The 12354-nt window shown below is 44.0% G+C and overlaps 1 protein-coding gene and 1 long non-coding RNA gene across 2 annotated transcripts in view; both read right to left on the bottom strand.

Annotated features, from left to right (window-relative positions):
* Window positions 1–1308, bottom strand: part of NHERF2 (NHERF family PDZ scaffold protein 2) — an 89058-nt gene extending 87750 nt beyond the window's left edge. The window contains exon 1 of the mRNA XM_063430480.1: window positions 951–1308. Coding sequence (XP_063286550.1) covers window positions 951–1160 — 210 coding nt within the window. The 5' untranslated portion in view covers window positions 1161–1308. The remainder of the gene's footprint in view (window positions 1–950) is intronic.
* Window positions 1–12354, bottom strand: part of LOC134571854 (uncharacterized) — a 618817-nt gene that overhangs the window by 103328 nt on the left and 503135 nt on the right. The gene's annotated exons all lie outside the window — the stretch shown is intronic.

The following is a 12354-nucleotide window of genomic DNA, read 5'->3' as shown; positions in this document are numbered from 1 at the left end:
GTCAGGTCGTTATACAGAGAGCAGGTCGTGATATAGAGAGGTCAAGTCGTTATACAGAGAGCAGGTCATGTTGTAGAGAGGTCAGGTCGTTATACAGAGAGCAGATCATGATGTAGAGAGGTCAGGTCGTTATACAAAGAGCAGGTCATGATATAGAGAGGGCAGGTCGTTATATAGAGAGCAGGTCATGGTATAGAGAGCTCAGGTCTTTATACAGAGAGCAGGTCATGATATAGAGGTCAGGTCGTTATATAGAGAGCAGGTCATGGTATAGAGAGGTCAGGTCGTTATATAGAGAGCAGGTCATGATATAGAGAGGTCAGGTCGTTATATAGAGAGCAGGTTATGATATAGAGAGGTCAGGTCGTTATATAGAGAGCAGGTTATGATATAGAGAGGGCAGGTTGTTATAGAGACAGGCCTGGCCATTATATAGAGAGGTTAGGTCTTTATACAGAGAGCATCTCATGATATAGAGAGGGCAGGTTGTTATATAGAGAGATCGGGTTGTTATATAGACAGGGCAGGTTGTTATACAGAGGTCAGGTCGTTATATAGAGACTATAATATATAGGGAGGAGAGGCCAGGTCGGTCGTTATACATAGAGCAGGTCGTTATATTGAGAGGCCAGGTTGTTATACAGAGAATATAATATATAGAGAGGAGAGGGCAGGTCGTTATACAGAGAGCAGATCGTTATATTGAGAGGCCAGGTTGTTATACAGAGAATATAATACATAGAGAGGAGAGGGCAGGTCGTTATACAGACAGCAGGTCGTTATATTGAGAGGCCAGGTTGTCATACAGAGAATATAATACAAAGAGAGGAGAGGGCAGGTCGTTATACAGACAGCAGGTCGGTCGTTATACAGAGGCCAGGCTATAGAGAAGTGTTTATACAGAGGTTGGGCTATAGAGAGGTGTTTATACAGAGGGTAGCGGTAGGTACCTGGTGGTGGGTCTCCTTCTCCACATTCTCCCCATTGACCTCCAGCACCCGGTCTCCAGCTTTCAGCCCCGCGGTCTCTGCCGGGGAGCCGGGCTCCACCTTGCGGATGTACTGGCCGGTCTTGCCCTTCTCGCCATGCAGGTGGAAGCCGTAGCCCTGCTCGCCCTTCCTGATGTGGCAGAGCCGGGGCTGCAGCTTCTCCTGGGCCATGCTCCCGCCGCTAGAGCTCCGAATCCGAATCTGAGAGCAAGGCAGTGAGTACACACTCAATGAGGGCCACTCAGGGCTGCACAGGGGGCATTATATCCCCTCCGGGCGGTAAGTAGCTCTCAGGATCCTCACACTGCCCAGACTGGCTGCAATGCCCAGTGCCAGTCTCTATGAAGGTTTATAGAATGCCAGGAGCCCTGTATAGTCCTGTGTGGGTATAGTGCCCAGTGCCAGTCTCTATGAAGGTTTATAGAATGCCAGGAGCCCTGTATAGTCCTGTGTGGGTATAGTGCCCAGTGCCAGTCTCTATGAAGGTTTATAAAATGCCAGGAGCCCTGTACAGTCCTATGTGGGTATAGTGCCCAGTGCCAGTCTCTATGAAGGTTTATAGAATGCCAGAGGCCCTGTACAGTCCTGTGTGGCTGTTATGCCCAGTGCCAGTCTGTAGAGCCCGCGATACAGGTTAATGCCAGTCAAACAAGCAGGTGCAGAGGCAGAAATGATGTGGGTACAGTGTATAAAGTGCAGTGCCAGGCAGAGCTCCTTGGCATAATGGATACACGGTAAGTTGGATGAGTTAGGCACAGGGGAACTGGGCGCTTGCAGTACAAGTAGTCCTCTACTTAGTTAGTTGACAGCAGTGCCAATCAGATGAGCTGGGCACAGTGACAGCAGTGCCAATCAGATGAGCTGGGCACAGTGACAGCAGTGCCAATCAGATGGGCTGGGCAAAATAACAGCAGTGCCAATCAGATGAGCTGGGCACAGTGACATCAGTTCCAATCAGATGAGTTGGGCACAGTGAGAGCAGTGCCAGTCTGATGATCTGGGCAGAGTGCGACCACTGCCAGTCTGTTGATCTGGGCAAAGTTAGAGCAGTGCCAAGCAGATGAGCTGGGCACAGTGAAAGCAGTGCCAGTCAATTGATGTGGGCACAGTGAAAGCAGTGCCAGTCTGTTGATATGGGCACAGTGAAAGCAGTGCCAGTCTGTTGATGTGGGCAGTGGAAAGCAGTGCCAGTCAATTGATGTGGGCACAGTGAAAGCAGTGCCAGTCTGTTGATATGGGCACAGTGAAAGCAGTGCCAGTCCGTTGCTGTGGGTACAGTGGAAGCAGTGCCAGCCAGTTAATGTGGGCACTCAGTAAGTGCTGACTTGCTTGCAGCCCATGGAGCTCTGAGTTCCTGCTGTCCAGAGCTCTCTGTATGCTGTGCCTTCACACCAAGCAGCTCCTCCTCCTTTTCCCCTCCTCCCCTCCACACTGTGTGACTTGTGTTTCACTTGCAAACAAGGAAAAGCAAATGTAGGATGCTCTTATGGCACCTCCCTCTGATGCAGGCTGGAAACATCCAGATTGGGGGGTACAGGCTAGAGATGTGGGGTCCAAACCATGAAACATAACCTGTCCAAAGCTCTGCCTCTTTGCTGCCTTCCCCAGTAACCCCTGCTGGCCCTGACCCACATAACCCAGCCAGCATGCCCTCTCTGAGAGCTTGGAATTAATTAGGGGACTCACCAAATGGATCATATTTCACCAACAGCACTTTCCAAACACCAGCCTCTCCTATTATATCCCTGGATTTACTTTTCTTCAGGGGATAACTGAGTAAAAAAAGGGCTGAAAAAGCCATATGTTAACTCTTTCAATACTATAACCTTCTGTTATCTGAGAGTTCAAAAAACACCCACTTAAATTCAGTATAATAACCTGTATCTGTCAGTAGGTCTGGGGCCCATATCTGTTTTATTTGTTTGTTTGTTTGTTTGTTTTTAATCCTTTGTCACTTTTCTTCAGACCACGAAACGTTCTATCGTATACACTGACAGAACTGTAGAATCATGTATATACTGGGTTAGGAAATCAACTGTCCAATATCAGGAATTCAAAATTAACCCCTTAAGGACACATGACGTGTGTGACACGTCATGATTCCATTTTATTCCAGAAGTTTGGTCCTTAAGGGGTTAAAGGAGGGTCCCTATAGCCACCCAGACCACTTCTTCTCATTGTAGTGGTCTTGGTGCGGTGGTCCTGTCAGTTTAACCCTGCGATGTAAAACATGGTAGTTTGTTAGAATCTGTTTACATTGCGGGGTTAACACACCTCTGGTGACTGACATACGGTCATCCTCTTCCAAAAATGCCTCTCTGGTTGACAGCCACTAGAAGCATATTAATTGACAAACGTAACCTTTCCATACCTCGCAGACAGCGTTGTTGACATTTCAGAGTTCAGCGACAGGGTCTGTGCATCATAATAACTACATTAAAAGGGGAACAAAATCACTATATCTTAAATGAGGATTCCAAGAACCCTAACCACTGCAGCTCACTGTAGTGGTTATGGTGCCAGGGCTACCATAAAGTCAGCTAATTGCTCTCAGCCAATGAAATAAGCCCTACACTGCAACATTTAGCTCAGGAGAACTAACTAAAGCTCCTACTTGTCCTATTTGGGCTTTTTCTGCTCTCTGTCATCAGTACTGAGATTGGTGAGCGGTACCCAGCGGACCCCAAGTAAAAGTGAAACCATTCAAAATGGTTAGACCACTTAGAATGTAGCCTGTAGTGGTTATGGTGCTTGGAGTAACCCTTTTAAAGGGAAACTGCCATGCCTCACTTGACCCTTTACTCCCCTGCTGCAATCTAGGGAATCACCATACCAACCACAGCGCATGAGCTGTGGTTGCTATGGGTGGAGAGCAGAGGGGCGGCGTCCTGTGGGAGGTCTCTTCACTCTTCCTGACTCTCAATTGCTCAGCATTGAGTGTGTGCCGAGGAATTGAGCAAGAGATGGGAGAAAAAAATATCTTTAAATAGTTAACTGTGCAAGGTCTACTAGACAGCCTCTAGAGGGCACTGCCGTGTTTATAGCACATGTGATATAATGTCGCTGGACGTCCTCACACTATGTGAGGACCTCCAGCGTCGCTAAAATCCCCATAGGAAAGCATTGAAAGCATTTTCAATGCTTTCCTATGGAAAAGGTCTAATCCGCGTGCGCGGCATTGCCGGCGGCCGCGCATGCTCAATAGGTCTCCCTCACCATATGATGTCGGCGGGGGAGGAGCGTGGGCGGACCCTGACCCATCGGCGAGGGACATGGGTGCTGGATACAGGTAAGTCACTGAAGGGGTTTTAACTCCTTCAGCAACTTGTGATGGGGGGGGGTGTGTGGAAGGGAGAGGGGACCTGCAGTGCCAGGAAAACGGTTTGTTTTCCTGGCACTGGAGAGTCCCTTTAATAAATATATATTATTTTTTTATTATTAAAAAAAACCAATAATTTTGATATCCCCCCTCCCTGCTTACCTTTGCCTGGGAGGGCGGACATTTCCTATAATCCCTGGTGGTCCGGTGGGGAAGTCCAGGTAGTCCAAGTGGTGAGAGTAAACTCTAGCAGCCTCAGGAGCTGCTAGAGTTCACTCTCGCGAGATTCGGGGCATTGCTGTGGTAACCGCGGCAACGCTCCAAGCTCACAAGAGGAGATCCCAGCAGAGCTGGGGACCGTTGGTCTAACCTCCACCTCTGGTTAGAGAACCAATCTAGTATGGCATGACAGGAGCCCAAAATCAGGACTGAATTCCTGAACTCAGGACAGTTGGGAAGTATAATCTCATAGGTCTCTTTACTAAGCAGTAACGTGAAATTGATAAAGAAACATTAGTCCACAATTTCCAAATTTATCAATATAGCAGATTTTGGGAAGTTTAGTTTTTGGCTTACATTCCACAATCCTTTTTCCCATTCTGCACACAGTTCTATAAAAAAAAAAAAAAGTAGTTTTTTTATGAATACAGTCTAAATGCTTGGTTTCCACTGTGATTTTCAAGCAGCTAACTCCATGTGACGTGACTGGTCTGCAACAATAAAAACATATATTTTCCTTTTTTAAGCACAACTAGCAGTTAACCATTAACTAAAAGCTATCTCCCAGAGTGACAATTATTCTTTAATGGAGAACTTCAGGCGCCTACCTGCTATGTGTAGGTTAGGTAACAATTGGGCTGGGTAGATAGTTTTTTAATTATATTTTTTTAAATAATAGGTTTTTCTTTGTTTTTGTTTTGTTTTTTCTCTATAGGATCGTGCTTTCTCTTTCCAACCTACTGTGATCCAATTTTATTCTCCAATGACACAGCTGTATGTTACAACTCCCAGAATTCCTATTCTGTCCAGACTGCACTGTTTATTATGGAATAATCTCAAACTACGGACCCGGAGATGCCTCGGAGAAATTTGTTAAATCAGTCCATCAAATTGTGTACAAGACTTTGTAAATTGTTCCTGCAATATACGTGAGTTTATTGTGTTCACAATATATTAATATTGTGGTTGCCATTACTAAATTGTACGCGCAGTGAATTCATTTTATGTGCATGAAATACTCAGGTTGTATAGCAAAGCAATATGCAGTGTTAAAGTGACATTCGCCAAAGTAAAATAATCAATTGGACCAGATCCATGTTCTGCCAATCAGCCAATCGGGTTTAGAAATAAGCTGACTGGTCATTGTACTTTGCACGTACAGCGCCCCAGATGGCACATTAATACTGTAAGATGCATTGCCCCATTATTACGTGCATACAATACAAACACCTCATGCGCACAATTTCATAAATCATCATAAAAAAACCTCCATGACACATCAGGGATCTGTATCATACATTTTATGGTCTGGGAAGACACCACTGCAGAAGTTGCCAAGAACTTCACATAGATAGAATTTGTTTTATTTATTTTTTTAAATATATTTTTAATGCAATATCTATGTATACTAAATGACAATACAGAATGCAGTGTCCCTTTAAGGCAAAGTTGCTATCACTGAGAAATTCCAGCATGCATTTTTTTAATTTTTTTTTTAATAAACATCCTGTCCCATATGCAAGTTCTCATAATGCATAGACTATTAAGAAGAAGAAAAAAATAACACGTTTGTTTATGTACCCTTTCGGCGCACTGCAGAGACATGCTCTGTATCTCGTCCTGAAGCCATTTCCATTATGCAATCAAATTTTCAAATATGCAAAAGTTTCAGCAACAAATTGGGAGGATTGCTGGAGTTAGTCCGTCTCATCACCAAAATTACTGTAATTGACTTGGAGAGGTTTTTTAGGTGTTTCCAGAATTTTTCCGTGAGTCAGCATTATCCTTGTTCGCAAAATTTCCTTTCATCATACAAGATTATTAAATAGACAACAAGCTGAGATGAGCTGACTCACAATCTGCTAAATGTATTACACAATAGCAAATGTAAAAAAATAGCCATCTCTGTCCTGTTTACATTTGCCATATCCGCCATGTTTTCTTGGACCAATATGACGCGCTCCCCGCATGGTCCTAACGATGTGCTCGTACTGTGCTGTACAGGACAGTTCCCACGTGTCCAAAGACGGAGGACACCAGGGAACTAAAGCGGAACGGCAGGACAGCACCCCAAAATCGGGACTGTTTCGCCAAAGCGGGACTGTTGGGAGCCCTGATATTTTACATACAGCAAGGTGCCACTATTTATCTGCTGCCCATGAGCATGAAAACGTGATATTTAAAGGGACACTATAATATAAATCCCCGGGCACAGTGTCAGAGGAGTAAAAAGGTGTTTAAACCTACCATTTCTTTCTCGCCGCACTGGTCATTTAATGGCTGACCCTGCCTCACTCTTTCTCAATGGCTGACATAAAACTTGACGATCTCAACCAATCCAATGCTTTCCCACAGGAAAGAATTGGGTGACAATTGTGCATGCTCGGCAAAACACAGCGTCTCCTCATAGGGATGCATTGAATCACTGAGTGTCGTCCTCTTGAGGTGTTACTAGGCACCAATGTAAACATTGCCTTTTCTCTGAAAACGCAGTTTTTACAGTAAAAAAAACTGCAAGGATAGGCTATAGACAACAGAACCACTACATTAAATGGACACTATAGTCTCCACTACATTAAATGGACACTATAGTCTCCACTACATTAAATGGACACTATAGTCTCTAGAACAGGGGTGGGGAAAATTCGTCCCTTCAGATGTTTTGGACTACATCTCCCTTGATGCTTTGCCAGCATTATGGCTGTAAGAGCATTATCGGAGATGTAGTCCAAAACATCTGGAGGACCAAAGGTCCTGCTCTAGAACAACTACAGCTTAATGTAGTTATTCTGGTGAGTATAGTATGTCCCTATAGGCATTTTTATGTAAACACTGTTAATTCAGAGAAGATGCAGTATTTACATTGCTGCCTAGGGACACCTCCACTGGCAGTCCCCCGCCGGGCACTAGAGGTGCTTCTTGGGTCAGTGCTGCACAATGTGCAAGTTCTGTATGGAGACGCTGAACTTTCCCCATAGAGATGCAGCATTTTTCTCCGTTCCGTCCCGCCTCCTTGGCAGAGATATTTAGAATTGCTCAATTCAGCCAATCCACTTTCCTATGTAAAGGCATTGGATTGGCTGACATCCTTAATTCTGATGATCTCAGCCAAGGAGACAGGGCGGGGCTAGCGCCAGCAGACCCAGACATAGCGCTGGAATAAAGGTGATTTTTCTTTATTTAAGGAGGGCAAGGGAAAAGGGGGGAGGGGGTCAGCCACCAAAATAGAGTTTTTGACACCATAGGGTCAAAAATACAGACCATATTTGCTCAGGAAAATATGGTGAATCGAACAAGCCCTAGCTTTTAAACAACTCCATCTGTTTTAGAAAAATTGTGCAAGTCCCTTGTTAGAGTGGAACTGCCATTTCCAAAAAAGTGGCACTCACTTTATCCCTTTAACCACTATTGCAATGTTTACTGTGGTGACTAACGCAGCAGAGGTAAATAATAAATCCTCTGCACTTCCACATTGCGATTCATTTTCTGTCCCGTGATGCCTCGAGTGCATAAATTCTCGCTTGGACATTTAATGGAGAAATAAATCCCATATAACCGGTCCTGTTACTTCCTGGTTTGGTTGGTTAGCTCAGTGGAGCTAAACTCAAGAGGCAGCAATTACCCTGAGAACCTGCCTTGCAAAGACTCCTCATTGAGCTTCATTGGAAAGTCTGCGATTGGACAGGCTCAGACGCGTGAGGACATCCAGCATTATTTCAGAGTTAAAGGACCACTCTAGGCACCCAAACCACTTCAGCTTAATGAAGTGGTCTGGGTGCCAGGTCCAGCTAGGGTTAACTAATTTTTTTATAAACATAGCAGTTTCAGAGAAACTGCTATGTTTATCAATTAGTTAAGCCTTCCCCTATTTCCTCTAGTGGCTGTCTCACTGACAGCCGCTAGAGGCGCTTGCGTGATTCTCACTGTGAAAATCACAGTGAGAGCACGCAAGCGTCCATAGGAAAGCATTATGAATGCTTTCCTATGTGACCAGGCTGAATGCGCGCGCAGCTCTTGCCGCGCGTGCGCATTCAGCCGACGGGGAGGAACGGAGGCGGAGAGGAGGAGGAGAGCTCCCCGCCCAGCGCTGGAAAAAGGTAAGTTTTAACCCTTTTCCCCTTTCCAGAGCCGGGCGGGAGGGGGTCCCTGAGGGTGGGGGCACCCTCAGGGCACTCTAGTGCCAGGAAAACGAGTATGCTTTCCTGGCACTAGAGTGGTCCTTTAAACTCTGTGAAACAGCAGATATTGCCTCTAGTGGCTGTCTGGCAGACAGCCACTAGAGGCAGTCTTAACCCTGCAATAAAAACATTACAGTTTCTCTAAACGTGCAATGTTTTACATTGCCGTGCTAAGTTGACAGGGACACTGCACCCAGACCTCTTCAATGAGATGAAGTGGTCTAGGTGCGTATAGTGTCCCTTTAACCCCTTAAGGACACATGACATGTGTGACATGTCATGATTCCCTTTTATTCCAGAAGTTTGGTCCTTAAGGGGTTAAACTCCATTTAAATGCACACTTTAAGCACCTTTTATTATTATTCTCGCTATTTATATAGTGCCAACAGATTCCGTAGCGCTATACAATATTATTAGAGGGGGGATTTAACTATAAATAGGACAATTACAAGAAAACTTACAGGAACGATAGGTTGAAGAGGGCCCTGCTCAAACAAGCTTACAGTCTAAAGGAGGTGGGGTATAAAACACATTACAAAAGGAAAAAGCAATCAAATGAGGTGGGAGTGAAGCAGAGCTGGAGTAAAGCAATGCCCTTTAGGAGAGAGCAAGAGACAGGTATGTGAGGTAGAGGTTAGTCTGGGAGGCCATAAGCTTTCCTAAAGAGATGGGTTTTAAGGCACTTCTTAAACGATTGAAGACTAGGGGAGAGTCTGATGGCGGTAGGCAGGCTATTCCATAGGAAAGGAGCCGCCCGCGAGACGTCCTGCAAGCGCGAGTTGGCCATACAGGTGCGAGCAGCGGACAGGAGACGGGGCATACCTTTTCACTGGCAGAGCGGAGAGACCGAGAAGGGGCATACCTTTTCATCTGTCATGAGATATAAGAGGGGCTAGAATTGTTTAGTGCTTTATAGGTGTGGGTTAGCACTTGGAATTGACTCCTATAGGATATAGGAAGCCAATGTAAGGACTGACAGACGGGTGAGGTGTGAGAGGACCGACTAGAGAGGAAATCAGTCTGGCGGCAGCATTCATTACAGACTGTAGCGGGGCAATACAGCTTTTGGGAAGACCAATCAGGAGAGGGTTACAATAATCCATGCAGGAAATTACTAGAACATGGACAAGCTCCTTGGTAGCATCTTGTCTAAGAAAGGGCCGGATGCGGCTACGTTCTTTAGATGGAATCTACAGGATTTGGCAACATACTGGATGTGAGGCCAGAGTCAAGTATGACGCCAAGACAGCGCGCTTGCAGGATGAACTTAAGTGGATACCACTAACTTGAAGGGAGAGCGAAAGAGGAGGATCCATATTAGGAGGAGGAAAGAAAACCACTACAGCTTATTTTTATGGTTTGTGAGACTATGGGCACTGCCCTCCGATTTTCTGTAAGCCCCCAACACTCTCAGCCTACCATTGCATTCAAACTTAGCAGGATTTGCACGCGATATAATGTAGACTTGTAATTTATCGAATTATACAAATGGCTGCAGAGGGTAATGCAAAATAGCCTGAAGGAAAACTGAGGTTCAGCTCCCATAGGCTCACAACACCATAGCTGCTACATTAAACAGTAAAAGCTATAGTGCTTAGACTGTCCTTTTAATAATTATCATGCTTTGCAGTGCTTTAAAGTATAATTAGAAGGACTTAGAAAAAGAAAGCCAATCCTTTCTTTTAATCAGCATTTGGTTATTAATCTTCAGTCATAATGTAACAGTACAGTGGTGTGATTTATAACAAAACATGACTATTGCAAAATAAGCCAAGGAATTACGTCAATTGTCTTGCTGGATGAAGTTTAAAACCATGGTAATGTTGTAAACCTCTGCAGATCCTGTGTTTAACAGTTCTAGGTGTGTTCAAATACTGTAATACAATTAATCTCTTAAATCTGAGCAATGTTATAAAATGCAAAAAGCGACAATGTAGATAATTACTTAATCGGCAAAGTATGGTAAATACACAAACAAAATTACACAATTCTTTAAGTGTGCTGGTTCCACTGCAGCTGTTTTGTTATGTTTGTTGTGTGGTTTTTTTTTTCTTAGTTTTTTTGTGTGTTTATTTTAACATAAAGGGGCACTCACCTTTTTTTGTTTTTATAGGTCTACCGAGATAAAAAAAAAAAAATGCATATTCAAATGCAATGCAAGTTGTCTTTGGGAGTTTATCTAATAAACAGTAATTTAGAAAAAGCCAAATTATTGCACAACAATTTGCCCCATTACTGTTAAACGGGAACCAGGGTACTCCCAGCATTATAGCTAGTACAGTGGGCTGCAGTGGTTATGGTGCTTGGAGTCTCCCTTTAAGTAAAATATAACCTTTAGGTGTTTGTGAACTAAACTCTGCATTGCAGTGAATTGAAAACCAAATCGTAAAATTTAGGCAACAATAGCTTACTTGGAAAAAATCACCAGTTTGGCTAGAATCACTATTAGTCTGTTTTGCCTAGATTTTCAAATTCCTTTTTTGATTTGTCACAATTCCGAGTTTAATGAGTAACTTTCTTGTTTTTGTTTTTTTTTGCCATTAATGAAGTCAGTTGGGTTGTTACTGTGATCATGTTTTCAGCAGATAAAAGCATTTTGAGTAAACTAATCACCATAACAATAGATTTTCATCTTATGTAGTCAAGGGGCTGGAAAAAATGGATGCCCACAAAACAGAGACTTTGAAAGAAAACAAAGTAATAAATACAGGTTTGACTGGGTACTCGAGTAAGAATAGTAACAAGTCCTCGTCATCGACCAACTGGTCTTTTTGGGAAATGCCAGGTATGTAATCAGCAGGTGTGTAATAGCTTAACCCCTTAAGGACCAAACTTCTGGAATAAAAGGGAATCATGACATGTCACACACGTCATGTGTCCTTAAGGGGTTAAAGAGACACTAATCAATATTACTACTACAGCTCGTTGTAGTGATTACACTGTGTAGAATGTCCTTGTGCTGTCAGATGTATTAGAACAGCTTGATATAAAACCACCCCCTCTTTGGCCATATTGATAAGGCTGAATTTAAGGATTACTTCAACCTTTTTTAATAAAATAGTTTTTTACATTTAGAATGTCCATTTGGCATTAGTTATTAGCCCCACCCCTTAAATACCCTATAAAATAAAGAATTAACTTACCTGGAACTCTGCGCTTGGCGTAGTTCCCTTCATTGAATTCTACGCCGCGTACTATATCACAGTCTCCCACTTCGCAATCCAATCAATTGCTTATCATAACTGGACCGTTCTCTTGGCTCAGAGCACATGCTTTCACTCTGAGCTAGGGAGGGGAGGGTGGCAGTGGGGGTGGACAGATAGAGGGAGAGGGTTAAAAAAAAATGGCACTAGCGAGTGGCGGGGATGCAGGGAGGGATCAATTAAAAGGGGAAATCAAGCTTACCCTTGAAGGCACTCTGTCAGCACAGCATGCAAGGGGAGAAGCTGACAAAGTCTGTCGATGACACGCGCAAACTGTTGACAGACATAGCAACTAGCCCCCGGCGCAAAAATAACTCTGGAGCAGGAAGAAGTGGTTATGGTGTTTGGAGTAACACTTTAACACTTCCCCGTTATCAGCATCAATTTGGTCCAACCTAAACTATTCCATTCCCATCACACTCAGCCAATCACCGCTGTATAGGCTG

The sequence above is a fragment of the Pelobates fuscus genome, chromosome 8 (genome assembly GCF_036172605.1).
Source record: "Pelobates fuscus isolate aPelFus1 chromosome 8, aPelFus1.pri, whole genome shotgun sequence".
NCBI classification, from domain to species: Eukaryota; Metazoa; Chordata; class Amphibia; order Anura; family Pelobatidae; genus Pelobates; species Pelobates fuscus.
This window is presented reverse-complemented; position numbering and strand designations above follow the sequence as displayed.